At 40.2% G+C, this 27,491-nt stretch overlaps 2 protein-coding genes across 6 annotated transcripts in view; one reads left to right on the top strand and one right to left on the bottom strand.

Annotated features, from left to right (window-relative positions):
* Nucleotides 1–2,817, top strand: part of LOC126999928 (pyruvate dehydrogenase phosphatase regulatory subunit, mitochondrial-like) — a 27,885-nt gene extending 25,068 nt beyond the window's left edge. For all 5 annotated transcript variants that reach the window (XM_050863094.1, XM_050863091.1, XM_050863090.1 and 2 more), the window contains one exon: nucleotides 1,377–2,817. In XM_050863094.1, the coding sequence (XP_050719051.1) occupies nucleotides 1,377–1,605 (229 nt within the window). In that variant the 3' untranslated portion in view covers nucleotides 1,606–2,817. The remainder of the gene's footprint in view (nucleotides 1–1,376) is intronic.
* LOC126999930 (ATP-dependent RNA helicase DDX24-like) lies at nucleotides 2,537–27,004 on the bottom strand. The gene is made up of 11 exons (XM_050863096.1): nucleotides 26,784–27,004; nucleotides 25,551–25,791; nucleotides 23,498–23,836; nucleotides 22,735–23,202; nucleotides 21,434–21,624; nucleotides 18,248–18,428; nucleotides 16,826–16,966; nucleotides 8,643–8,771; nucleotides 6,360–6,521; nucleotides 5,743–6,029; nucleotides 2,537–3,218 (listed from the first exon to the last, which is right to left on the bottom strand). Exons 2-11 carry the CDS (start codon nucleotides 25,752–25,754, stop codon nucleotides 2,837–2,839), a joined length of 2,484 nt encoding a protein of 827 aa, XP_050719053.1. The 5' UTR covers nucleotides 25,755–25,791; nucleotides 26,784–27,004; the 3' UTR covers nucleotides 2,537–2,836.
* Nucleotides 27,005–27,491: the final 487 nt, after the last annotated feature.

Here is a 27,491-nt window from a genome sequence, read left to right on the forward strand (position 1 = left end):
CAACTTTTATACTTACAACTAAAAGCTACTCTGCCTCCAGTAATCATTGCTGTAAGCCTTCTTTGTTTCTTCAGGATGCCAATATATATATATATATATATATATATATATATATATATATATATATATATATATATATATATATATATATATATATATATATATATATATATATTTATTTTTTTTTTTTTTTTTTTACAAGTAAGATGTCCTTTATAAGAAACGAGCAATTTTTTAAAGCTTTGCCATCAACTTTTATTTTTCCTTGTCCTACTGTAAACTGCTGCAAAGGTAAATGAAATTTTTATTCCTCCTGTAGTCTTAGTTATGTACTAGTTTTGAGTGTCACTAACTTTTGATGGAAATAAAACTATATTTTGTTAAGTAAGATCATGGAACATTCCTCTAAAACAGAGTGAAATTTACCTGAAAGAGCTATATTAGTTGGGATTAACCTTTGAAGGGCTCTGTGTGTGGGCTCCTGAGACATCCTGAGCCTCTCAGAGGATCACTGAATGCCTTTTCCTAGTGAATGAGCTCAGAAGGCTGAAGGTGGATATAGGGGGACTTGCTAAGATGAGGAGGCCTGGCAGTAGTAAAATCAGATGTGGGAAGTACTGGTTTAGCTTGAGCAATGGTGCCTATCTTAAGGAGGTAGATATAGGCATTTCCAGCCAACGGCAGCTATTTGTGGTGGAGATTACTCCAGTTGATGAGCGTATAATGTCAGTGAGGCCAAAGCACACGGGGCTTCATTTCTCCTTTTTTCAGGTTATGCTGTTATTGAGATATGTGTAGGTGAAGAGGATGAGTTCTACACTGGACTCGACTTCATATTAGACCAGTGCCCCACTAAGGACACACTTTTTGTCTTGGATGACTTTAATTTTATTACTGGCACTGACAGAGTTGGCCATGAGTAATGTGTCAATTCCCATGGCTATGGTACCAGGAACACAACTCTCTCCTGAATTTTGAAAAGTCCAGGAGAATAGGAATTGCAGGTTCTTGGTACCAGAGATCAGAGCTGCACTGCTGGATTTGGTGTAGCAATGTTGATGGGGTAGCTAGGGAAATTTATCAAAATTGTTTGGGCATGTAAACATTGGCATCCATTGTGAGAGCTGGAGTCACAGTTCAGTGCTTTCTACAGTATATACCCCTTTTGCTGTACAAATCATGTTATTATTCATATTAGATTTCACATCTAGTTATGCACCTCAAAAGTCTTGTGTTCCAACAGTGTTCAGGAAGTTCACTCTCAACTCAAAGTTAATTTCTTTGGATTATACTTTGATGGAAGTTTGTGTGCACAAGATTAGCATCAGCTGTATCATAATTAGCCACCAAGATTATAATTTCTCTTACATTTTCAGGTTTGGATTCACACTGAACCAGATGGTGTGCTTGGGCTTTGTTAGGCACCATCAAGGGGAAAATATCACACCTGATTACATTCTACAAAATGCAAATTTTGAAATTGACATTGCTGGAAAGAGAGTTGCAGCCCGAGCTTCTTTACAGCCCCCCAAAATGCCAAAGGTGAAAATGGATGGCTTTGCTTCATATAGACCTAAAGTTCGAGGAATTTTGGCACATAAATAGGTAGAAAGTGCCACTGGCATTTGATAAATATTAAGGAACATGTTATCATCAATGATTTCATAGCATATATATGAGATAATGAACTTTCTAAACTAAATTTTGATAAAGGGCAGTACTGTAGACAGTCCCTCAGTGTGAAAATGAAAAAGGCTGAGATAAAGTAGTACAATATTTAATTCAAATAATTTTGTATTGTTGAGAAAAAAAGCATTGCTTACTTTGACCTTATGTCTAGCAAAAGGAAACTATTTTAGGGAAAACCTGGCAGCATTTTAGACCAAAATAAATATAGAATGTATTTTAGCACGTAATATCTAGACACCATCTGTCAGGCAAGGGCAGCTGATGACATTCGTTTTATTCGTTATCAAACCAGTCAAGATACTGACTTCCGTAGGGAGGCAGCATGCAGTAACTATGTAATTGCCCCTCTGCAAGTGTTCCAAATGAAATAAATAACAGGTTGCTCTTGTCTGACAGATGGTGTCTTTGGTATTATGTGCCAACATTTATACTAAATTCATTTACACCAAAAATTAAGCTAACATATTAATATGGATCATAGCACTGGAAGCTTTATTTCACTCAACTTTATCAGCTTGAGAAGAGGGTGGTCAGTAGCATGTGGAGTTGTCAGATTTTCCCATCAATGGCTTAATTTTGCACAAAGTAGAGTAAGGTGAGCAATGCCATTTTCTCTGCTATATTTTAATACAAAATTATTAGAATGAAATATTGAACTTTGTCTCACCATTCTTTTAGAGAAGCACCTGAGAGGCATTACATTTCCATCTCTTTCACATTGAGGTACCAGATAACATTGTCCTGACCCATACTTACACTTTGGAAAGTACCACATTGTTCTATACTTTAATTCATGTATCCTACACTAAATTCTATGAATTCAGGCCAGTACAAGAAACAGATCACACGCATGTATAAGTACTTGTTTATTTCTAACACAACAGTTGAGCAGTGTTCTGTAACAAGCTGAAAATCAATAAAACCTGACAGGCAGATTGTCTGAGATATAAATGTCTGTTGTTCCACCCCAGTGTGGGTAATGTGTTAAATACAGACTATATACAAGGCTAGTGAAACAAAGCTGACCTGTTTCATCCAAGAATTCAAATATTTGATGTTTATATGACTTGATTGTTACTTATATACTTATAAGTAATAACATTATTATATTAAAATTTAGTCAAAGTTGTTTATACTAAATATGATCCTAAGTATCATTAGCAAGACTCTTCTTTTGTTTCAATTTCCTCTTTTCAAAACCTTTAAATTTTTTCTTGTTTATTTTCTTCTTTGGTATCCTATTCTTTATGGTCTTCACAAGCTTTTGAAAATCTTTAGATTCTTTTTTCATCACAGACAATGCATTATTGGAGTCATTATTTTCTTGTTTGGTACTTGTGTCAAAATTCATGCCTATGCTGTATGTTACAAGTGATCCTGTTTGGGTTGGGTATTTCCCTGAGAAGTCAGAGCTCATGAATGGGGTTGAAAGCATCTTCATTAGTATTTTACGCTTATTTTTAAGCTCACGCTTCTCTTGAGCAGTCTTCATGGATTTCTCTCTTTCTTCATCTGGATCAAGGATGTCCCTGTAAAAATATCAAGGTGAGAAAAATGGTACACTCAATGCAATAAAAATTCATTACTTAAAATATATAAAGTGAAGAGGAACTATAAGAGGGATTACAAGAGAGCAACTTATTTCCTTGTAAAAAAAATAAGCACAGGGATGTATAAATACTCATACATCCCTGGCCCAAGTGTGGTATCTGAGGATGTTTATATTTGTCCTATTATTCTACCACAAAAGAAAATGGGCCCGTAGCTGTTTTCTGTAGTTTGGCATTTTTAGAAAATTGTTGTGAATAACTAAATTATTTATGTTTTATGGTAGGGGCAGGCCTATCTGGATGAGTAACAGTGCACTCAACCACCTCAAGTTGTATCCTTCTTTCCCTCTTCCTGAATAATTCTTCTCTCCATTGGACATGCCAAACCCTGAGGATGGGTTGGTACACCCTCCCACATGTTTGCTGTGTGTGGTGTCCCTGCAAGGTTGGGAGATAGGAGTCTTGGAGGGTGAGCGATGTAGTTGTGTGCTGTTGCTAGTAACACACCTCTCTGGGCATATACTTATAAAGCTAACACTTTGTCTCTGGCTCGTCTTAAGAGCCCAAACCGGCCCTGTGGAGTCCTATATCCCGGGTGTTAATCTGGGACTCAGCACGAGTAGCTAAAGTTGGTCCTGGGGAGGCATCGACCTGCAAATGTAAACATTGCCGGGTGATGCCAGACAGCCAGCGTGCCGCATCACAACTTTTTCATTCAAACGCTCACTATAGCCTTATGAAACTCTATTATAATGGATATGATGTACAGTGATCCCTCGTTTATCATGGGGGATAGGTTCCAGAACCCCCTGCGATAGGCGAAAATCTGTGAAGTAGCAACCTTATATTCATTTTATTATTTATATATTTATATATTATATTTTATATATATTATTTATATAAGCACGCATCTCTGTGAATCTTGCCTCAGCCCGTGTGAACACGGTCACCCAACCACTAGTTTCTCGAGAGAGATTCAAAGTCGGCTACATTTCACAGGAAACTCATCGAAATTCTAGTCAGTTTTTTTTTTTTTTTACGTCGTTGCCTGTTGCGCCAGTAGACATCTTCCTGGTGGGGCCTGATGGTCAGCCCAAGGCTTCTTCCAGGTGGGGCCTGATGGTCGGCCCAGCCCGTTCTGGCGCCATTTTGCATTGGCTCGTGCTGCCCCCCGGAACTCGTTCTTGATTCACTTGGACGGCTTCCTCTAGAGTCCGGGTTGATGGGTGGTCTTCAGGACAGCATGTGGGTAGTTTTAAGCCACTCGGCGGTGACTGAAAAATCCGAGTGGTAGCGTGGGGATTCGAACCCGCGTCGTCCATCACGCGGTGAATGTGGGCCCAGTACGCTACCAGTTCGGCCACCGCCTACCCCCGATGTCGGTTAATTTCTCGTGGGGTCGGTAAGTCATGGTCACAAGAAGAAGAAGAGCGTATCAGCTGTTCGGTTCAGTAGTTATCCGCTTGTTTATTCCAGTACGGCAAAGAGTTCCACGAAACTAGATAAGGTTGGAGTAATCATGCTGAGCAAGTTTAGGACTTGAGTCTTGTTCAAGCATAGCCACTGCCTCATCCTGTCTGGGTCTTCACTGCCAAGTTCTCGTAGCATTTAATGGTAGCAAGCTGTGTGTTGCTAGCCACAGCATACGACTACAGCATCGCAACCTCCACGACTCCAGTCTCCCAGCCTTATAGGGATGCCACACATGGCAAACATGTGGGTGGACTAAGAGTCCTCTGGATTTGGCACATATAATGGAGAGAAGGATTAATCATAAAGAGGGCAAGAAGGATACAGCTCTGAGTGATTGTGTGCACTGTGCTGCTCATCTAAATAGGCCTGCTCCATTGCTGAATAAAATATACATAATTTTTCATTTAATTTTGGTGATTTTATATTTAGTCATTTTTTATTGTTACTGTGCATAACCAAAGCCATGCATTAAAAAAAGATGTGCATTTGGAGGGAATACTGTAGTCATAAAGTCAGTTGAGAAAATCTTGAGGTAGAAATCTAAGCATTTGGGTAAGGAGAAACCTGATTATTAGTATAGTTGCTGCTTTTTAAAAGTATGTGGGCAAAAGAAATGAAATATGTCAGTGTGGTATGAAAATGAAATAAGTCTTGAGTGTTGAATGATAATTGGTGGGGCTGAGTCATGACAAAAGAGCACAAATTCAGAGTAACGAATTAAATGGCTGGGAGACCACATAATAATAAAACAAGTCAGATGAAATTAAATGGTAAGGGAATACATAAGAAATAGGAGTGTGTTTTGAATAAAAAGTAATGAATGAGGAACTGTTGACATGGCTACCATACCTAGGGGAGATCCTTGGGTAAAGCTGCATCAGAGATAGATAAAGATAGATTGTATTTGATAGAAAAATATAAGAAGAGGAAGGATTCCTGTTGCTCCTGAAGATAATTAATAATGGAAACAGTACTCAAGCAACAGAGAAGCAGGTAGTCAGTCACATGTATGAAAACATTTATTACTTACTCATCAATCAGTATGTCAGCTTCTTCTGCAGCTCTTCTGAACCATTCATTGTTAGCATTTGTCTTTCGTATCCTGTGCTCCATTATCTCAAGAGTGCGAGCAAGATCAAGACGTTTCTTCACCTGACTCATGATATTTGAGTCAACTGGAAATGGAGGTAGATCTGTGGCCCTGTTTAGGGTGACACACAGTTGACGATACTTCTTTATTTCTGATGACTCAATCAGAAGAACACTCAATCCTTCTTGCTGGGCACGAGCTGTGCGACCACTCCGGTGAACATAAGTCTGGAGGGATTCATTAGTTAATACTTCTCTTAATAATAAAACTTCTGTTTTCTCTACTTTTACAATGATCAGAACTTTAACAGCTATTTATTTCTGCTAGTCAAAATGACATCTTTCTCTCCAGTCTCATCCACTATATAATATAGTATAATATATTTAAATGATAAACTGTTTTGCTCATTTTTCCACTATTCTTATCTCATTCTACATCCTTTTACTTACTAGAGTAACATACTGCATGATTTTGGCTTCAAAGTTTAAAGTAAAACAATGCAAATAATACATGCATTATTACTTGTAAAGTTTCAATTAAAGTATACTTTGAAATACCTCAGCTGTCCGAGGAACTTGGTAGTGAATAACGTGTTGTATGTTGGGAATATCTAAGCCTCGAGCTGCAACATCTGTAGCCAGGAGAAGTGCTTGAGGACTATTTGAAAAACGTTCCAAACTTTTTAACCGCTGCTTCTGTTGCAGTGAGGCATGAAGAGACTGAAAACATTAACACAAATTATCTTTAAGTTTCCACACAAAAAATGGTACAGTATAAATGAACAAATTAATTTTTCTTATTAACAGCAGATATGTATTAAAAAGATATTACATTTAAATCAAGGTGAATTTATCTACAACTAACACTGCATGCCTCTTTGGTGAGGTGGTTAGCACACCTTTCTATGAATCTGAGGGCCCAGGTTTGATTTCTATATCTTAATGGACAAGACTTACGTACTGTGTGCTGTGAGGGGTGAGGAATGGAGTGAGGAAGGGGCATGCATGTCTTAGGATGCCCATTGCTATACAGTACCCTCCCAAGTTTCACGCTTGCTTCGTTCTGCAGGTATAGCGGCAAACTCGCGGATCACGAAACTCGGGGTGTTGAGAACACCTTGTTATCTCAAAATACATGCCGTGTAAAAAGGAAGAAAATGTGAAGAGAGAATAGGTTGTTTTGAAGCCACAACTGAAGGGGGCTACCTGCCTTATGATTGGCTGACCGTTCTGAGTACACGCTTGTGATTGGCTGAGTCCGATGACGTCATCGACGGAGTTCAGCGGCCTCTAACTATGACGAAATGAAAGCTTTGTAAATCTGAAGTCAACGTTGATGGTTAAATCATTAGTTCGTAGCTTTTACCACAGGCCATTAGCATGCATCTCTGTGAATCTCACACCAGCAAGTGTGAACACGGTCACCCAACCGCTAGTTTCTCAAGAATTTTGTACAGAGATTCAAAGTCGACTGCATTTCATCGAAATTCTAGTCAGAAACTCGGTCACCAGCATGTCAGTTATTTTCTCATGAGATCGGTAAGTTGTGGTCAGAAGAAGAAGAGGGTATCAGCTAATCGGTTTAGTAGCTATCTGCGTGTTTTTTCCAGTACCACAATGAGTTCCACGAAGCTAGATAAGCTTGGAGTAACCAGGTTGAGCAGGTCTTGGACTTGAGTCTTGTCCAAGCGTAGCCACTGCATTATCATGTCTGGGCCCTCACTCCAAAGTTCTTGTGGCATTTAATTAATGGTAGCAAGCTGTAACACACTCTCCCTTTGTCTCTGAGTTAAACACTCACGAACCAACAAATGCTTTCCTTTCATTATTTTTCTTTTTTTTCAGCAAGCACCAAAAAACAAACTCTGCACTGTCTGGATCAATTGTTTGTTTTGATTTTCAGCTGATATATCCCAGAATGCAACAGTCCTTTGTGTGACCAAACTTGAGGATAAATCTGAGGCAGAAAATTGTCGGGAGATAACTTCGGTGGGAAATTCCCAAGAAAATAGTTTGTGTGACCGCGACTTTAAGCTGCTGGTCTCACACTGGACCTTTTTCCTTCAACCGCGTTGGCAATAGGGGTGACTGGCAACTCCAACTTTTCTGGGTGTGCGTCACACATGGCCAAGGTCGGTTGTCCGTATTCACAACGTAAACAAAGCAGCTCTGCCAGTTTACTTTACGAGTTTCTTGATTGGCTATTTTCCACCGCTCCTCACTCCTCAGCCACTGCCGTCGTCTGTTTACATACAGCTGTGCGGTCGCTCATATCCCCAACCGTTTTCCAGCTGTACAGACAACCGACAATTCGCTCCCGGTTGGGTGCACGGGCAACCGCAGTTGCTAGTAGCCCCAAAGGTTGGAGGAAAACGGCCAGTGTGACACCGCCTTAAGGAATTGCGTGTGACGCATACATGTCAAAGCAACGAGAAACTTGGGGCGATATTGCGCGAAGGTCGGGATGGTAAAAATTTAGGATTGAGTGCGAAACTCGAGGATCGCGAAACTCAGGAGGGTACTGTACTTCAATGTTATTTATATCTATGGGTGGGAGCTTTGAGGAGTATATCCTGTGTTAGTTAAGTGATGTGCACACTGTAATTTTCATACCGGTAATCATTATCATGTTAACTGTTTCACAAAAAGACAGGGTAGGGAGTCAAACAGGCAATGTGACATTTCTTACAAGTATTTTGTGCAAAGGATAGTTGTTAGGGGGCACTCACTCCTTTACCTTAACCTCCTGTATTGTGGCACTAGTTTCCTCTTACAAAATACAGTGGAGTAAATAAATACATTTATGATTAAAAAGTAAAATATAATAAAGAATACTCATACCTGTGGCTGACACTGAAGCAAAGTGAAGAGGTTCTGGAGTCTTCGCACACAATCAATGCTGTTACAGAAAACTAAAGTGCGACCTGGATAGCACTTTAAAAAATAGTAGAGGTAGAGATCCTTCTCGTCCTGTAAAAAGGAATATTTTCACATGTAACATGAGAGCCTGGCACAAAACTGAGTGATTGTGATTACTGACCTTGTTATATTTCTCTGAAGTCAGATGCTCTATTGGTAAGCAAAAGGATACTATTTCATGGCTAACTTAAAACAATTTCTAAATTTCTAAAAGAACACACAACACTGATTAACATAAGTCTTGCTTCATTATTATAACATAAATGTTATAACCTAGGGTTGTGTAGTGACACGACTAGCCTGATGGGTGAGCCTCCCACAACTCCCTCTGCCAGTGGTTACCTCTTTGGCCGACTGGGGTAAAGGAGTGGTTCTCCCGTTACGCTGGTCGCGGGTTCGATCCCCAGCGCCGGCAAACCTTTCAGGATTAATTTCTCGTGTGTTTCGTTACATGCAGTGGCCGTGTGGGAGTGTAGTAAAGAGCAATTCTGGCATTTCACTGGTGGCAAGGCGGTGGCATCCTCTCCTGTGGTTCTGTTGTGTCTCCCCGAAGGGGTAACAGGTAGAGTGATGGCCCATGCTCTCCGAAGTTCATAGAAAATGGGAACTCAACACACAGAAATTAATCTAAATAGGAATGGGGAGCCGTGTAGTGACACGACTAGCCTGATGGGTGAGCCTCCCATAACTCCCTCTGCCAGTGGGGTACCTCTTTGGCCGACTGGTAAAGGAGTGGTTCTCCTGTTACGCTGGTCGCGGGTTCGATCCCCGGCACCGGCAAACCTTTCCTTGTCTGGATTAATTTCTCGTGTGTTTCGTTACACGCAGAAGCCATGTGGGAGTGTAGTAAAGAGCAAATTCTGGCATTTCAGTTGTGTATGCAGGAAGAGCAGCAGGTGGTGAATATTGAGATGGTGGAAAACAGCCTAAAGAAAAGTTTACTTAGTAATGGGCCTACCTTCCACACAATAATAAGCATGGTTAGAAAATGTAATTTACTGCAAAATAATGTAAAGTATTGGAAATAGGTACCAGTTCTAAAAGGCTGTCAAGGAAATACTCAATGGTATACAAAAATATCAAAACAGCAAAGAAGAAAGACCTGGGTCTGCTGGTCTAGGTTGACTTGTCACCAAAAAAAGCATATAAACAAAACTGTTGGGGACTGATAAGCTGCTGACAAACTTGAGTGGCATCCCATTACATGGATGAAGAGATAATGAAGAAATTGATAGCAGCTGTGGTCCATCCTAGACTGGAATATGCAGTCCCCACATAAACAAAACTGAGAGAATATAAAGAGCAGCAACCAAGTTGGACCCTCACAGATGTAACATACCAAAAAAGACTGTAAAGTTTTGGCTTGACATCTATTAAAGAATGAAGAGTGAGATGTGACGTGATTGGTGTTCAGGGTAATGAAAGAAGAAAGAATAAATGAAGAGAATCTGTATGGGATGCGGAAGCAACTAAAGGACATGAAAAGAAGTTGAAAAAGACAATGTATAAAAAATAACAAGATACAGATTTCCTAAAAGATGCATTTATCATTAGAACAACCTGGACAGAGTGTTAAAGTTCAAAATTTATATCAGTTTAAAGTTACGTTTGATGGACTGAGACTAAGAGACAGGACCCCTCACATAAGACACACGGAGATGAAACATAGATGAGTCAACACGCACACATCACCACTCTGTAAACAAACCCGGTGGCGGTTGAGGAGGACCAGCTGATTAAAACTTCAGGCCTAGTCTGTGGTACAGGTGGGTGCGGGGGCTAAATTTTGTGTTGGCTCCTGTCTCAAAAATGCACTGGACCTATAAGGTAATAAAGTGGTTCAATCAATATAGAAGAAACACAACCGGTAGAACCCATCTCTCCATTCTGTGGGTGTTAAACACGACAAAGCTATTCATCTTTGATGCCTGCTCCTCGGAGCTCCCACCAGGGGAAGGCCACGGCAGAAGAGTTCCCATCTCTCTATCCAGACACTTCATCCTTGCCTGCTCAAAGTTTCTCAAGGATCTTTCACCCCTCTCCCTGACATACTCCTGCACCCTATCAAAACTACAGCTCTCAAAACAAGGCTGAGAAAGACTGAACTGGAAAATGATAAGACAAAGCTGGAGGTGAGGGGGCTAAGAGAAGATCTGAAGAGTGAAATGATAGAAATGAAGGACACCATTCAGAAACTCAGATAAAGATAATTGTTGGCCTTATTGGGGACTAACGTATGGAAAAATAAGAGTATAAGTTTGGGAAAAGAGACGGTGCTGAGAAAAGATGTGAGGAAAGAGAGAAAGAAATTGAAGAACTATAAAGGGGAAATAAAATGTTGAAGAGAGGGCAAGAGTGTGCTTAAAGTGACATACAAGAAAAGTCACATCAACAAAATATTTTGAGATGAGTTATTAAGAAATATAAGAATAGCATTTCATCACTTGGACAAGGCTATGATGAAAAACCTTATTAATTACTTCATTGATCAGACCAAAATTGGAATATGCAGAAGTAGAATGGCAACCACATAAAGATAAACATATAACCATATAAAGAAATTAGAAACAATACAAAGAACAGCAACAAAGATGGTTCCAGAATTCACTTATGAAGACAGATTGCAGGTTATGAATTTGACAGCTTTGGAGGAAAAAAGAGTAAGAGGAGATCTAATTACCATACATAAACTAATAAGTGATCTTGAAGAGATAGCAGTGTTTAACAGTTAAGGAAAGACTGGACAATTACTGATTTACAGAAATGGGACCACACAAATGTAGCTCAGGTGCTATATGCTACAACTAAGTAAATACACACACACACACACACACACACACACCAGCAAGACTGGAACTGGTGCTGACGAAGGGAGTGCACTTGTTAAATGAATTAAGATACGTGTGTCCCAAGGGAAAAAGTGATAATGTAATAATAGAGTTGGAAACTGATGAAGTCACTGAGGAAGACGAATCATACAAAGAAAAAAGGAGAAACAACAGGAAAGTGGACACAGAAAATCTCAAGAATATAATGAAAAACTGGACTGGGAAAAGTTAAAAAGAACAAACGAGGTGCAAGAAAAGCAAGATATCTTCATAGAGGCATATGAGAAGAGTTAAAAAATATGCCCCATTATATAAACCAATAGCAAGAGGAAAGCAAGATTGGTTCAATGCAAGATGTGCAGGTGCAAAGAAAAAGAGAGACAAAGCGTGGAAAAGATGGAAAAGAAATAAGAACCAAAGGATTGAAAGGAATAAAGAAGACTTTAAGATAGCAAGAAATGAACATAATATATGAAAATAAGGAGGGAGGAAGAGAAAGGATACAAAAAGGATATTGTTGAAAAGTGTAAGGAGGAACCTAAATTGTTTTATAGATTTATAAATGAAAAAATCAAACCAAAGGAAAAAACAAAGACTGAAAGATGGAAATAAGATAACTGAAGATCCTAAAGACATGACTGAGCTACTAAACAAGAGAATTCAACTAGTTTTTACAAAGAATCAAAATTTAATGAACCACAAGATGACAAGATGAATGTTCAAATGGAGGAAGTAATAGTAACTAAAGAAGAGATATGTATATAAAATAATGGAGGAGCTAGAAGAGAGGAAAGCAATAGGACCGGATGGAGTTTTGAAAGAATGCAGAAATCAATTGATCGGACCGGTATATGATATCATAAAGTGCTCAATATCAACTGGTAAAGTATCGAAGGAATGGCGAAGGGTTGAGGTGGTCCTTATATATAAAAGTGGGAAAAAGGAAGAACCTCTGAACTATAGACGAGTATCATTGACTGAACTATAGACGAGTATCATTGACCAGTAAAGTTTGCAAAATACATGAAAAAGTCATAAAGAAACAATGGACAAAATTTCTAGAACACAATATAATTACAGAAAACAGTATGGCTTTAGACAAGGGCGTTCATGTGTAACAAACTTATTAACTTTAAGGGGCTCTCACACATTCCTGGTCCTGGTCGCGACCGTCCCCGATGACTCCCGATAAGCCGGTTGCTGGTCGACCGGCTGTAAGATCGGGTATTGCCGGCGGCAGACCGCCGGTCTACCGCCGGTCGACCCTGAGGACCGTAGACACAGCCGACCATCGCCGGTCAACTTTAAAATTTTCAAAGATATCGGCGATGCGCCTGGTCGACCGGCGGCGTCGAAAAATGTCGCTGATCGACCGGCAGTCAACCGCCAACACCCACGGCAGACCGCGAGTGAACACCTGTGTCTGACCTGGGGATTAGCAAGGGAGGAAGGAGGAAGACGAGGAGGAACAGGTAGGAGCGAGGTATGAAGAGAGAGGGAGATGAGAGAAAGGAGGAAGAGGAATGGGTGAAAGAGAGAGAAAAAAAAAATATATATATATATATATATATATATATATATATATATATATATATATATATATATATATAACACACTGGGATAAAGAAGATAGATATAGTAAGTAGAGTCACACCCCCCCGGTCGCGGGCTCACCCCTCGCGTTTCAGCGATTCATGATCAACTAATTGTGACCCCCGCTTATCTGGCCCCAGTTCAGCGTATCTGCGGATGCATTGACGCTAAATGGGAAGGCAGAGAGGAGGGAGGGAGGCAGAGAGGAGGGGAAGGGAGAGGAAGGCAGAGAGGAGGAGGGAGGAGGCAGAGAGGAGGGGGAAGGGAGAGAGGAGGGAGGGAGGGAGGCAGAGAGGAGGGAGGGAGGGAGGCAGAGAGGAGGGCGGAAGGGAGAGAGGAGGGAGGAAGGCAGAAAGGAGGGAGGAGGGAGGCAGAGGAGGGGGAAGGGAGAGAGGAGGGAGGAAGGCAGAGAGGAGGGAGGGAGGGAGGCAGAGGAGGGGGGAAGGGAGAGAGGAGGAGGAAGGCAGAGAGGAGGGAGGGAGGGATGGAGGCAGAGGAGGAGGGAGGCAGAGAGGGGGGGAAGGAGAGGAGGAGGAGGAAGGCAGAGAGGAGGGAGGAGGCAGAGAGGAGGGGGAAGGGAGAGAGGCGGGAGGCGGGGCAAGGGACGTTAGGTTGCTCCTGAGTGACGTCATGGTTAGACTGTGACGTCATGCTTTCCTATTGGCCAGCAGCTCACTCAGGGACGACTGCTATTGGTCGAGATTTTCTCATAGCAACATTATCCTAAAAAAAAAAAAAATTCACGCGCCGCCACACTGCAGTGTTGCCAGATTGGGCTACTTATTGCAAATTGGGCTACTTTTGGGTCTTCTGTGCTACTAAATTTTGACTGCAGGGTGAGTGTTGATTACATATTGTTGTCTAACAAGGTCTTGTCTCATTTCAGTCATTAAAAAGAACGAAAAAAACATGTTTTATATGACGTGTCAGAGGTGACTTCCCCAAATGCATATTTTCCCATAGGGTTATAGTCCCGCCGTCATGGGTTTCAGCGATCGCTACCGAAGTCCGAACGAAATACCATGACGGCGGGGGATGACTGTAATTTTGTATATTACATCTTCAGACTAAATTTAGTCTGTAATATATGAAAGTACTTACTATATTTCTCTTTTCTTTTTCCCGGTGTGGCATGTCTACATATATATATATATATATATATATATATATATATATATAGAGAGAGAGAGAGAGAGAGAGAGAGAGAGAGAGAGAGAGAGAAAGAGAGAGAGAGAGAGAGAGAATTTATGCACACGAATGAATTCAGGTATGAAGCTGTTTATTATAATTATAATAATTATAATTTCAGGAATTCAATTTCGCGTTCACGAGAGCCGAGGAAAGCCATTGCGATGTCAAACTCACGAATGATCAAAACACCTGGACGGGCGTTTATATACCCTTCCAAATGGGTGTGGCAACGAAGTGTTTGCTCGTCGATGTGCCGCCGGTAGGCCGGCGGTCGACCTCCGACTGACCTGCTGCAGTCGCCAGTCGGAGAAATCAAAAATCGATATATGGTCACCGGTCTACCGCCGGCAGACCAGTGGTAAGCCGCCGGTCCGGGGATTATTGCCTATTTTGTCGGCAATCAGGCCCCGATCGGCTTATCGGGAGTCATCGGGGACGGTCGCGACCGGGACCGGGAATGTGTGAGACAGACGCAGACATTGGCGTCACAGTATAGAAAGGGTTAAGAGGAAATGGAAGAGGATTAATCCTCTTCTAAACCTCTTCCATTTCCTCTTAAGAGGTTTAGAAGAGGATTAAGAGGAAATGGAAGAGGATTAAGAAGTTTAGAAGAGGATTAACCCTTTCCATATGGTGATGCCGACGTCGGCGTCACCGTATTGAAGGGGTTAAGCTTTTACTCGAGAGTGACGGACATAACACAGGAAAGGGATGGATGGGTAGACTGCGTGTACTTGGCATTGAAGAAGGCTTTTGACAAAGTTCCACATACAAGACTATTATGGAAGCTGGAAAATAGAGGAGGATTGAAAAGGAAAAGGAAAAACTGGATGGAGAGTTACTTAAAGGGAAGAGAAATGAGAACAGTGGTAAAGGACATGAAATCGTAATGGAGAAATGTAGATAGTGGGGTGCCTCAAGGATCGGTACTGGCACCAATACTTTTCCTAGTGTAAATAAATGATATTCCAGAGAAAGTAAATAGTTACATGAGCTTGTTTGCAGACGATGCAAAATTGCTGAGACACATAAGAAATAGTAAAGACTGAAATTCTGCATGAGGACCTAAATAAGATTTGGGATTGGAGTAAGAAATGGGAGATGGAGTTTAATGTGAAGAAATGTCATGTAATAGAAATGGGTAAGAGTGAAGGGAGACCAAAGTAGACTTAACCCATTCACTACAGCCAGGCGAAAACAGCGCCCCACGCCGTATCCGAGATCGCCGCGCGCGCCAAATTTCAAATGTCGCTATTGAATATAGCAAGCTTTCAGCCATAAACTGAACACAATCATTGTGTATTATATATATGAAAACATGCAGAATTAAATGGTGCACATAAAGAAACTCACTACAGCTGGGCCACAACAGTGCCCCGCGCCGTATCCAGGATCGCCGCGCATGCCAAATTTCAAATGTCACTATTGAATATAACAAGCTTTCAGCCATAAACTCAACACAATCATCATGTATTATATATGAAAACATGCAGAATTAAATGGTGCACATAAAGAAACTCACTACGACTGGGCCCAAACAGTGCCCTGCGCCGTATCCAGGATCGCCGAGCGCTCCAAATTTCAAATGTTGCTATTGAATATAACAAGTTTTCAGCCATAAACTCAACATAATCATCATGTTTTATATATGAAAACATGCAGAATTAAATGGTGCACATAAAGAAGCATAAATTAATTGATAATTTTGAGATGTAAGCATAAATATAGAGATAAAATAACTCTAATATTGGCTAAAGTGAGCCAGGACGCAGTATGCGCGTCCTCGGATATGGTACGGGGCACGCAAGGACGCAGTATACGCGTCCTTGTGTTGAAGGGGTTAAAGAATGGGAGATGGAGAAATATTAAGAGTTCAAGAGAGAGATCTGGGAGTGACAATACAAGATATCAACAGTCTGAGTCATGTAAATAGGATATTCGGAGATATGTATAGAATAGTAAGAAATATTGGAATAGCATTCCAGTACATGGATAAAGATATGATGAAAAAGATGATTACCACTATGATTAGACCAAAGTTGGAATATGTGGAAACTGTGTGGTCTCCCCATAAGAAGAAACGCGTGAAAAAACTAGAAAGAATACAAAGGATGGCAACGAAGATGGTTCTAGAACTGGAAGGATTGTCATGAAGAAAGGTTAAAGGAAATGGACCTGCCAACATTGGAACAAAGAATAGAAAGGGGAGACCTAATACTAATTTACAAATTGCAGAATAAATTGGAAGTAGATAATGAGGAGTTGTTACTAAGAGAAGTAAAAAACACCAGCAACATACGAGGACACAGTAAAAAATATGGGAAAGGGAAGATGCTTGAGACATAAAAAAATATAGCTTCCCACAAAGAAGCATAGAGGTTTGGACTAGACTAAGTGAGGAAGTAGTTTCGGTGGAAAGCGTAAGCCCAGGCCCTGCAAAATTACAACTAGGTAAATAAACACACACACACACCAATATAATTGTCTACATACCTTATCACAGTTGATCCTCGCTTCAGTCAAACTTTGTGCTGTTCCAAACTTTCGGGTCACATCTACAATCTTAGGATGTGATTTAACACCGATGAGTTTTGTCAGCTGATTTATTTTCACAGTTGGTGTCATCTTTACCACCTGAAAGATTTTTTATTCAATTGCAATATCATACTTTGATATGTATCAGTTAGGCTATATAGTGATATTTACAGCTTATGTACCATAAAATGTGTAGTTTGGCTATATAGAAGAAAATAAATTAATAGAAGGTGTTAGAAGAAATACTAATGATAAAATCTATCAATCAAGTGATCATTTACTGATAACTTGAAAATATAATAAAATGGCACAAGCAATTCCCATTATTCAAACATGTTATGTGACATTTTACTGATTTAACATTTCAAAATACCTTTCCTTTTTTGTGGTTTTGACATACAGTACCCACCATTTTGACTTTTTTCAAATTTCATACCATATTTTTATTTTGAAACTGCATGCTAGACACAGATCTCCCTGCCAGCTAGTAGCTAAGGCATGTGTGTGCATGCAAGACACACCAAGCCTATCTTGGACCTCCATTCTGTGACTCGCCTGAATGTTATTTTTTGTTCAGCTGATGGGGGAGAGGAGGATGAGATGACATAACACTATTTATCACTTTGTTACTGATTTTTGTTACACCCTGACTTAGCCTCAATTTCAAGGTCTACAATGGATTTTTTTATTTATTTATTATTTTTTTTTTTTTACCAATTTGAAGGTAAAAGTAAATTTGGGAGCATTCACTCTTAGTTGCATGCGGCTATAGTGATCATCTCTGCAACATTGGCCCTTGAGCCTGTGGTGGGTGAGAGCCCATTGGCCCAGGACACAAGGCCAGTGCAACAGATGGGTGGACTATGTGCTGACTGCCCCGGCAAGGATTTGAACCCAGGCTTGCAGATTTGGCATGCTATACACTGCACCACTTGGTGTCCTTTGATGTTTCAAATGCTTCTTCATCTGACAACTTGAAACAACATTCTAAACATCTATCTCCAAATTTTTTATAACACTCCTGCATTGAAAACTATTGATAAAATAAAGCTGAACTCATGATCCTCCCTTTTTCTTTTCTGCTTACACAACACAAAACAATGTCATCATCCAACAACAGTATTGGAAAAATATTCAATTCGTTGCACCAGTGTATGAGCTGCCTTATTATGTACATATAATATCAAGAAACGTAGTTTCCCGAATACAAGTATGATGCTCGAAACGAACTGGACAGAGTTGGTGCAAGCAAGGAACAGTCACAACTTTTGAAAATAAGTTGGATCCAAGTTAATATGAAGACAAGGAAACACAAGGTTAAGTCAGATCTTGTATACAATTACAACTAGGTAAATACACAGACATCTGAAAAATAAATACCTTTTTCTTCATATGCATTCTCTTTGGAGCAGAGTGGACCATAGTTAGAGTTGCAGAAAACACAAATGTCTGGCGTTGTTGCTTGGCATTCTCATTACTATTTATCAACTCTAAGAGCTGAGTCAGCTCTTGAAAGTGTCCTTGTTCAACCATGCGATCCGTTTCATCTATTGCTAAGTATCTGTTGAAAGAAATGAACAATTAGAGTTTCATGAATTCTCTCTCTTTCTCTCTCTCATCCAGCCCTCTGTTGTGGGAAGGATGGAGGCATGGAGGCCATAAAAAAAATAGTTTAATGTGGATGTGTATCCAATGATTGTTATTTTCATTACTTTTTGGTTACCTAATTCATAGAGCATTGACCCCCTCATACAAAAAGATTTTGGTGGAGTAGCACCTTTTCAGTGATTCTTTTTTTGTATAAAGTTAGTGTTAAACTAATACTGAAGTAAATAATCATTTGATTCAGAGTGTATTAAACATTTTTTTTTTTTGGGGGGGGGGCCTCCAGCTGTCATAACAATCATCTCGTAAGCTCATAACCATGGTTACATCATCCAATGACGCAAATACATAATAATAATCCTCCCCTAACTATCAAGACTCACCAGACACCTCCTACACCCTTATAACCAATCCCCCCAACAGCTACCCTAGCTCCCAGCCGCTGATGTTACACGCGATTCCGGGTCTTTCTTTACCTCCATATATTACGCCTGCAGATGTGGCAATGTGAAAATGATGTGGCAATGTGAAAATGATGCTCCACTTCCCCCCCTCGCCCCCTGCAGTCCCTTAAAACCTGACAATCTCCCCCCAGTAGTGCCATCCATCACAGGCCACTGCTTCATGAGGCCAGAGAAACACTGATAGACCTGAAAAACCTTGCTGAGTCACCCTAAGAAGGGGTAGAACACCTCCCAGCCATCTACAGCCCACTAAGTGATGAGAAATAGTATGGGAAAAATGCATAAAATTAAAGCATTTTAATTTTACCCACACAATGTTGTAGGGGTCAAGTACTAATTTTATGCAAAAAAAATAAAATAAAAAATAAATAAATAAATAAATAAATAAATAATAAAAAATAATAAAAAATAAATAATAATAATGGCAGATGCCACTGAAAACCTTATCTTAGAAGGTAAATGCTGCACAGACTAGTATAACAAGAGGACAAGTCTCCAGTTCTTCTTAAAACACTTCCTTTATTTAATAGCAACAGCTTCCCTCCCTCTTCTCATCATATATTCCTCAACTCTGGAAGACATTGGGTGTTGGAACTATGGATTGCTAGGAAAGACAGATAGATAGATAAATAAACACATTTATATCATCATCATCATTTCATCGACGCCTGCTCCTAGGAGCTCCCACCAGGGGATGGCCACGGCAGAAGTTTCCATCTCTCTCTATCCAGACACTCCCTCCTTGCCTGCTCAAAGTTTCACAAAGATCTTTCACCCCTCTCCATAACATACTCCTGCACCCTATCTCTCCATTTCACTGGAGGTCGTCCTCTAGCATTCCCTCCCTCTATCTCACGTTACATACACCCTTCTGGTCATCTTACTCTCCTCCATTCACTCCATGTGGCCAAACCACTTTGAAGTCTGTCGCTTCACTTCTTCCACCACTCCACACTTCTTCCCTTCACCCCTGTGACACATTCCAAAATGCTCGTACACACTTTCATTACTCATTCCATCCATTCTACTCATACCACAAGCACTCCTCAAATAACTCATTTCCACTGCCTGCACTCTAGACCTCTGACTTTCATTCCAGGCCCACGTTTCACTTGCATATGTGAGGGTTGGTACTATTACTGTATTTCTCAAATCCCTCTTACCTCCATGCTCACAGTTCTGCCATTCATGATTCGTCCCAAAGACCCTACCACCCTTCTTTCTTGCAATGCCCTTTCTCTTATCTCTCCCTCTGTACCACCATGCTTACACATAACTGATCCAAGGTATCACTTTACTTTTGTTGACATTTACTTTCATCTTTCTCCTTTAACAGACACTATCAAAAACACTGACCAAATTTTGTAAGTCACTTTCATTTTCTGCAATGAGCACTGTCATTTTATAACAATTAACTTATAACATTTATAACAATTAGTTAACCCCTTCTTTACTGAGTGCACACTGCCACTGCACCGCAACACAAATCTCCAGCACCGTCTTTTTTGCCCGCTTTGCCCAATTTCATGAGGGTAGTTTATATTTATCTCTACACTCTTATTTAGTGATTTATATTACTTTTTTTTTTACATGCTCAGATAGATTTTAGCCATGAGATGTGTTTTAAGTGAAATACAATTTATTAGATATAATTTCCTGTGGCAAAATGGAAAAAATAGCACCTCCACATTCAACAGCTGGGCAAAGACTACTCTGCATGTCCACCCATTAGTCCAGTGGTTCCCCAACTTTTTTTTACATGATGCCCCCTATTGATTTCTAAGAAATCCTCACGCCCCCCCATCGCTTGTTTATATACCGTAACTCCTTCGTGTGTGTGTGTGTGTGTGTGTGTGTGTGTGTGTACAAAACTGCAATTTTTGGCCCACGGAATCACGCCCCCTAGTTTGGGAAACACTGCATTAGTCCTTGAAATGTATGTGTTGCTACAGCTCTGATGCCAATAATTATAATTTCATATATATATATATATATATATATATATATATATATATATATATATATATATATATATATATATATATATATATATATATATATATATATATATATATATATATATGTCAATGACATACATTTACATACAAGAAAAATGATAAGCTATATAGTAGTACAAAATAAGCTACAGTACATAAAGAAAAGCACTATTAAGTCTCTGCTTCATCATGCTGTTAATTTTTTGTAACGACTGATGGTCAGTTGGAAATTTGTCAACTTGTTGATACAAGTCATGACAGTCGTACAAACTGACAAAATAAAGCCTTTGAACTGTCTGTGTAGTAATGAATTATGGGAATATTTCATTGGCTCATCAGCAAAAAGTTTCCATGACCTACAATGAGTATTCATCTGTAACAAAGGGGTTAATTAAGTTAATTTACCCTTAATTACTAGATAAAAAATGTATTAAATGTATTAAAAAGAAATTCAGGAGAATAGCAATAATTTCTTTGTGTTTAAAAACTTTAATACTAACTTTAGAGTGTAGAGCTGACTGAGGTGCTCATTGCCTTGCTGGATCAGCTCCCATAGCCGGCCAGGAGTGCCAACCACAATGTCAGGACCTTGACGCAATAATCGCTCCTGTTTCTGTGGTGCCACCCCCCCCATCACAACAGCTATTGTGATGTCAGTGTGAGTCAGAACAGCGCACAAATGATTTTTTATCTGAAAAGAAAGATAGTGATTAGTGAAAAGTGACATAGGCATTCTGAGGATAAGCTCAAACTACACCTAGGGGTGGATTTGTATGAAAGTTATACAAAAGACTGCCAGCTTTTAGCACCCAGGTGTACACCTGAGGAAAAGTAACAGCTGCTTGGCACATATGTCCAGACCTCGACTCCAACCCCAAACTACAGCTAGCTACTCATGTCATACTCATTTAGAAGTTTATCCATTCCAGTATTCCCACGAAAGTAATTCCTTGTCTCAATTCAGTTCCATGCAGGCCACTCCAGAACATACACACCTGCTCAGCCAGACAGTCATGAAGCACTAATGATTCACAACAGGAATGCTCCACCCATTTTGTTAAAAGAGATCATAATTACAAACAAGTAATGTGCCCCTAATCATTCTCCAATAAAAATATTTAAGCTGCAGTTGAAGAAAACACCCAAAATGTCACAGACAATGCGAATTTTGGCTAAGAAGTAGCTAAGTGCATTGATGACTACTCTAACAAACGAGAGAGAGAGAGAGAGAGAGAGAGAGAGAGAGAGAGAGAGAGAGAGAGAGAGATTCAGATAAGCAGTTTGGCACTATTGTCATTACTGACAGATGAGGGTATTCATATTGTCCTATCACATACTTTACAATATAATGCTAAATCTGTAATATTTCTTGAACCATGAACAAAAATTATTTTTTTCTGTGAAATATTTTCATTATTTGTATATATAATAGTAATAACAACAATAATAATAGTAAAACTAATTTCCCACGATAGGTTACATTATACAGCAAAATCGTATGAATTTTTGAAAGGCCATTGCTTGTATGGTAGACTAGTAAGCTAGTATGTTTCATGATGCCTACATTGGTGTCATCATATATTGTATATACCAAGGCTCCATGAAATTGACACAAGCATCACCATACTGAAGGGGTTAATTGCACTGCAGAATTTACAATCGCTGTATCTCAGGGTGCAGTATAGAAATAAACAATAGTAAATAATAAAGTAAATATATTATGATCATCTCTAAGTAAGGTGTGCAAGGTCTACACAGATAAAATGTTTATAATGGAAATCATCAACACATTAGACCTTACCTGAATTGCCAGTTCCCGTGTTGGTGTTACTATGAGTGCTCTGAGTTTCTTGGAAGGATTTTTGGTTGTTTCCTGATCGTTTTCTTCCATAAAACTAAAGTCAGCATTATCAATAACTTTAACACAACCCATTTCCTCATTCATGTCATTTACATCTTCTATATCTGAGACATTTGCATCAATATCATCACTTGATTCGCTTTGATCATCATTATCACAGATATCTTCCTCGACATCTGAACCACTTCCTAGGCACTCTTGGTCTGCATCACAATCTTCTGCTTCTTGCTCACTATCCTCTAGCCCACTGTCAGCTGCCTCTGCAGGTGAATGTTCCATTTCATGGGATTTATCAGTCAAAATACCATGGATAATAGGAATTCCAAAAGCAAGGGTTTTTCCACTTCCAGTCTCGGCAGCTCCAATTATATCCAAACGATCTTTGATGGCTGCTGGGAGGACCAGTTTCTGAAATATCATGAGATAATAGACATAGGCAAGATTTGGTTTACCAAAATAGTCGGGGATGAGTGGAACAGACTTGGCAGTAATGTGTGCCAATACACTGTGTAGGCCAATCAGCCTCTTGCAATTCTTATGTTCTCTGGTGCCCACACTCTTACAGATCACTTCAGAGTATACAGAACATCAATATTCTTGGTTTCTGAAGTTGAAAGCTGGTTAAGAGATAAAACAATTTTTCAGATCTCAAAAGTTATTTACGATACAACTCAAGAATGATAAAATAATATGTTTACAATACCTGGATTTCAGTTGGCTGAGAGAATCCAAGATCAGCCAGAGCTTCAAGCACTGGCAGCGGGGCAAACACCTCCTTCCAGGCAGACACATCTACCTTAGCAGCCATGCCATGCTGAGCCCCGTGGTAGGTGGTACTGTCATAACGAGCCTTCTTACCAGTCTGATCCCCTTTGTCTGAAGGGTTACGTTGCTTCTTTCTTTTGTTTGAAGATTTTGTTTTCGACTCTTCATCCAATTCCTCATCAGAAACATCACTGATAAGCTTACTTTCTACCAGTTTAGCCGTGTCCTCTTTATTTTTCTTCTTGGTATTCTGTTTCTTCTTTTTGTTTTTTCTTTTCTGAAAAGTCAATTGAATCTTGAAATGTATTACAACCAAGAAAACATAATGACAGTCACATAAAGATGAATAAACATACATCATTCTTATATACAGTAGTACCTTAACATCCGCTGATTTAAATATCCGTGAGGTAACAAGTTAGAGCATATAATCAAGTTAAAAGATCTGGGTATCCACATTTTTTCTGGGGTGTTCTTAAGGAGAGCCAAACAGCTTGTGGCTCACTGTACATCATGCCACCATCCAGCTCAGGATGAAGCAAGGTTGTCTTACTGGAAATTATTTTAACTCCTACATCATTGTGTACGTAAAATTTACACTTTTTTTGTGCTGGTCAATTGAGTGTCGTGTGTAAATTTTAACCATTTTTTCCCCGTGCAATTTTCTGCCACTGAGTGAGTTGTAGGTGGTTGGGAAGTGTCCTGCCTAATCTCAGGATGACTCGGAAAGGTTTTTCAGGTCTATCACCATGTCTCTGGCCCCACATAACAGTGTATTGAGGCCCAATATGGAGAATGCTACTGAGGAGATGGTCAGTTTGACCTAAAACTAAGGAAGCAATGTATTAGTGTGAGGAATAGGGGTAACAGGGTATTAGGCTTTATTAACAGGACGGTAACCAACAGGAGTGCAGAGGTCATCCTCAGACTCTATTTAGCATTAGTTAGGCCACACTTAGATTATGCTGTCCAGTTTTGGTGCCCACACTACAGAATGGACATCAACTTGCTAGAATCAGTTCAGAGGAGGATGACCAAGATGATTCAGGGGCTGAGGAACCTCCCATATCAAAATAGGCTGAAACATCTAAACATACATTCACTAGAGAGACAAAGAGTGCGGAAAGATCTAATAGAAGTATTCAAATGGGTCAAGGGTTACAACAAAGGCGATATAAATAAAGTACTGAGAATTAGCCAGCAGGAGAGAACTCACAGTAATGGATTTAAATTAGAAAAGTATAGATTTAGGAGAGATATAGGCAAGCATTGGTTTAGTAATAGAGTGGTGGGGGAATGGAAAAGACTCAGCAATTACATAGTTAGTGCAAGGATGATAGCTTGTTTTAAGAGTAGACTGAATAGCTACATGGACGAGGACAACAGGTGGCAGTGAGGTGTGGGTGCAGTAAGGTGACGGGGTACTGGATGCGTGCCTAGTACCGCCGGTATAACGAGGATCAAGCCTCTACCTGTAACCCCTGTAACTACATCTCACCTATCGTGAGTAGTGGGGGGGATTCTGGAGCTGCCCTGTGTAGGCTACCCGGCCTCTTGCAGTTTCCCTATGTTCTTATGCTTGAAAGGGAGGCTTTAGGTATGTGGGGAAGAATTATTTTCACATTTCTACATTTACAGAAGATGTAACAAAGTATGGAATTAATAAAAGAATTGAAAATGAATGTGATGACATCGGCAGGCGGAGGCCAGGGCACGATCCCTGACTGGCACCAAGTGCCCATTAACTTCTGAGTGGACAGGGAACACAGGTCAAAGGAGACTTCCCACCTGTCTGTAGTCTGCCTGGAAAATGAACGTGGGACCTCTTGGATGAAGGGACCACGCTAACCACTGGTGTTTTAAGGGGGCAGCAGATATCTGCGGATTTTCAACATCATCTGCAGGCGTCTCTATTATCTAATCCCCATGGATGTCAGGGTATGACTGTGCTAGCTAAAACTGTCAGTCTAATCACACTTTGAATTACTTACCTTTTTCACAATCTTCCCATCCTGCCACATTTCTCTGGTGATTTCTCCACGCTTGCTCATTTTTATTAATGTGCATGTTGACAGCTCCTCAAATCCAGCAAGACCTTCAAATTCATGGGAAGCTTCAACTGGTGCAGAAAGAAGGGCAGTCTTATTTTTTCCTTCCCCTGTTATTTTAGGTGTTTTCTTCTGCTTCTTTCCCATATCTGTATTTTTTTACCCCTTCCTTGCAGACTCAATACTGGAAAACAAAAAAAAATGCATGAATATCATCTTCTGGAGTGTTTTAGGGGCCCAGTTAGACTGTCAGACCATGGCCTCCAGAGCCCCGTCAGTGGTCATCCCTTTGTCTTTCCTGGTGTGGTTGAGTGTGACACGGTTACGTTTAATTCCATACTACCCTGGCCACCTATTAACCTAGAGCAAACTTGACTACTACAGTGGGCCGTATTTTAAAACACTTTGTTGCCAAAGTTCACATATTTGACAATGCTTTGGTATGAGTTGAGGGCATTTCCAGTAGTAGTTTTATAAGCCTGGTGGTATTTCACCCGTCCTCAGTAGCATAAGCCTAAAGAAACTCATTTTGACAATGCTGGGTATGAGTTGAGGGCATTTCCAGTAGTTTTATGAGCTTGGTGGTAGTTTGACTCTTCCTCTGTAACATGAGCCTAAAGAAACTCATTTTGATAACGCTTCGTATGAGTTGAGGGCATTTCCAGTAGTTTTATGAGCCTGGTGGTAATTTGATCCTTCTTCAGTAACATGAGCCTAAAGAAACACTCATTAGAACCCAACTGATCCCCTCTTTGACCTTTAAAAACAGTTGATGTGAGAAGCGATATGTCCACCGTATCTGAGAGAATTATTACATGAAATACAGCCAGGTGAAGGCATTAACACTCGCCGAGCCACTTCTGGAATCACACTTCATGAACCACGGTACTCTTCAAATGTTGGATTGCGCGTTTTCAGTTCTGCCGCCCCGAGACTGTACAGTGAGCTCCCTCTTGACATTAGAAGAAGAAAGGATCTCTTCAAATTTAAGAAAGAACTAAAAACTTTTCTGTTCTCTGCCTGCTACGACATGGAAGCATTGACAAGTAACATGGCACAAGTTGTGATCAATACTGAAAGTTTAATGAACTAAAATATGTGGGTCCTGCAGAGCGCTTTGGCGGAAGTGGGACCTGATAAACGAGAAACACAAGTAACAAGTAACAAGTATAATACCGGCCAGTATCGGGAGCACAGCAGCAGGCGGCTCTCAGCTGATCACCGCGCGAGAGTTGTTTACGCCGCGACCACGTTGTTTCCCTGCACCGTTGCCAGATTATCGTACTCAGAGCCGCGTATTTACCGGTTTCTGGCTCATAACTGTTGCCAAGAAACACCAATAATTAACCATTTAAACGATAAACATATATGAAGGCAGTTATTTGGGTGATGAAAGCAGTTTTGGGGTCGGAAATCGGCAAACATAAGAGGCAGAGCACGACAGTCTGGCAACGTCGTTTCCCTGACACTACGGACCTAAAGGAGGAAGACGGAGGAATAAGTACGGTGTTAGAACTATAGAAGCTGTAAGGAGGAAGCAGTGAAATTAATACCTTACACAAAATTTCTTGGCATGTTATTGGGAAAAAAATATCTGAGCATGGGTGTATTAAAGGAAAGTCGTGCCTCAATAATCTTATATCCTTTTACAATAGAGTATACGAGGCAGCTGACAATGATGAGAGCTATGATGTGGTTTATCTTGATTTTAGTAAGGCCTTCGATAAGGTACCTCACCAGAGACTGTTAAATAAAGTCAGGGCTCATGGGATAGGAGGGAAGGTATTGATTGGTTTAAGGCGTGGATTTGCGACAGGAAACAGAGGGTTACCATTATAACGGTAAAAAATCTGAATGGGGTAATGTTACCAGTGGGGTTCCTCA

This window comes from Eriocheir sinensis, chromosome 17, assembly GCF_024679095.1.
Source record: "Eriocheir sinensis breed Jianghai 21 chromosome 17, ASM2467909v1, whole genome shotgun sequence".
In the NCBI taxonomy this organism is placed as follows: domain Eukaryota; kingdom Metazoa; phylum Arthropoda; class Malacostraca; order Decapoda; family Varunidae; genus Eriocheir; species Eriocheir sinensis.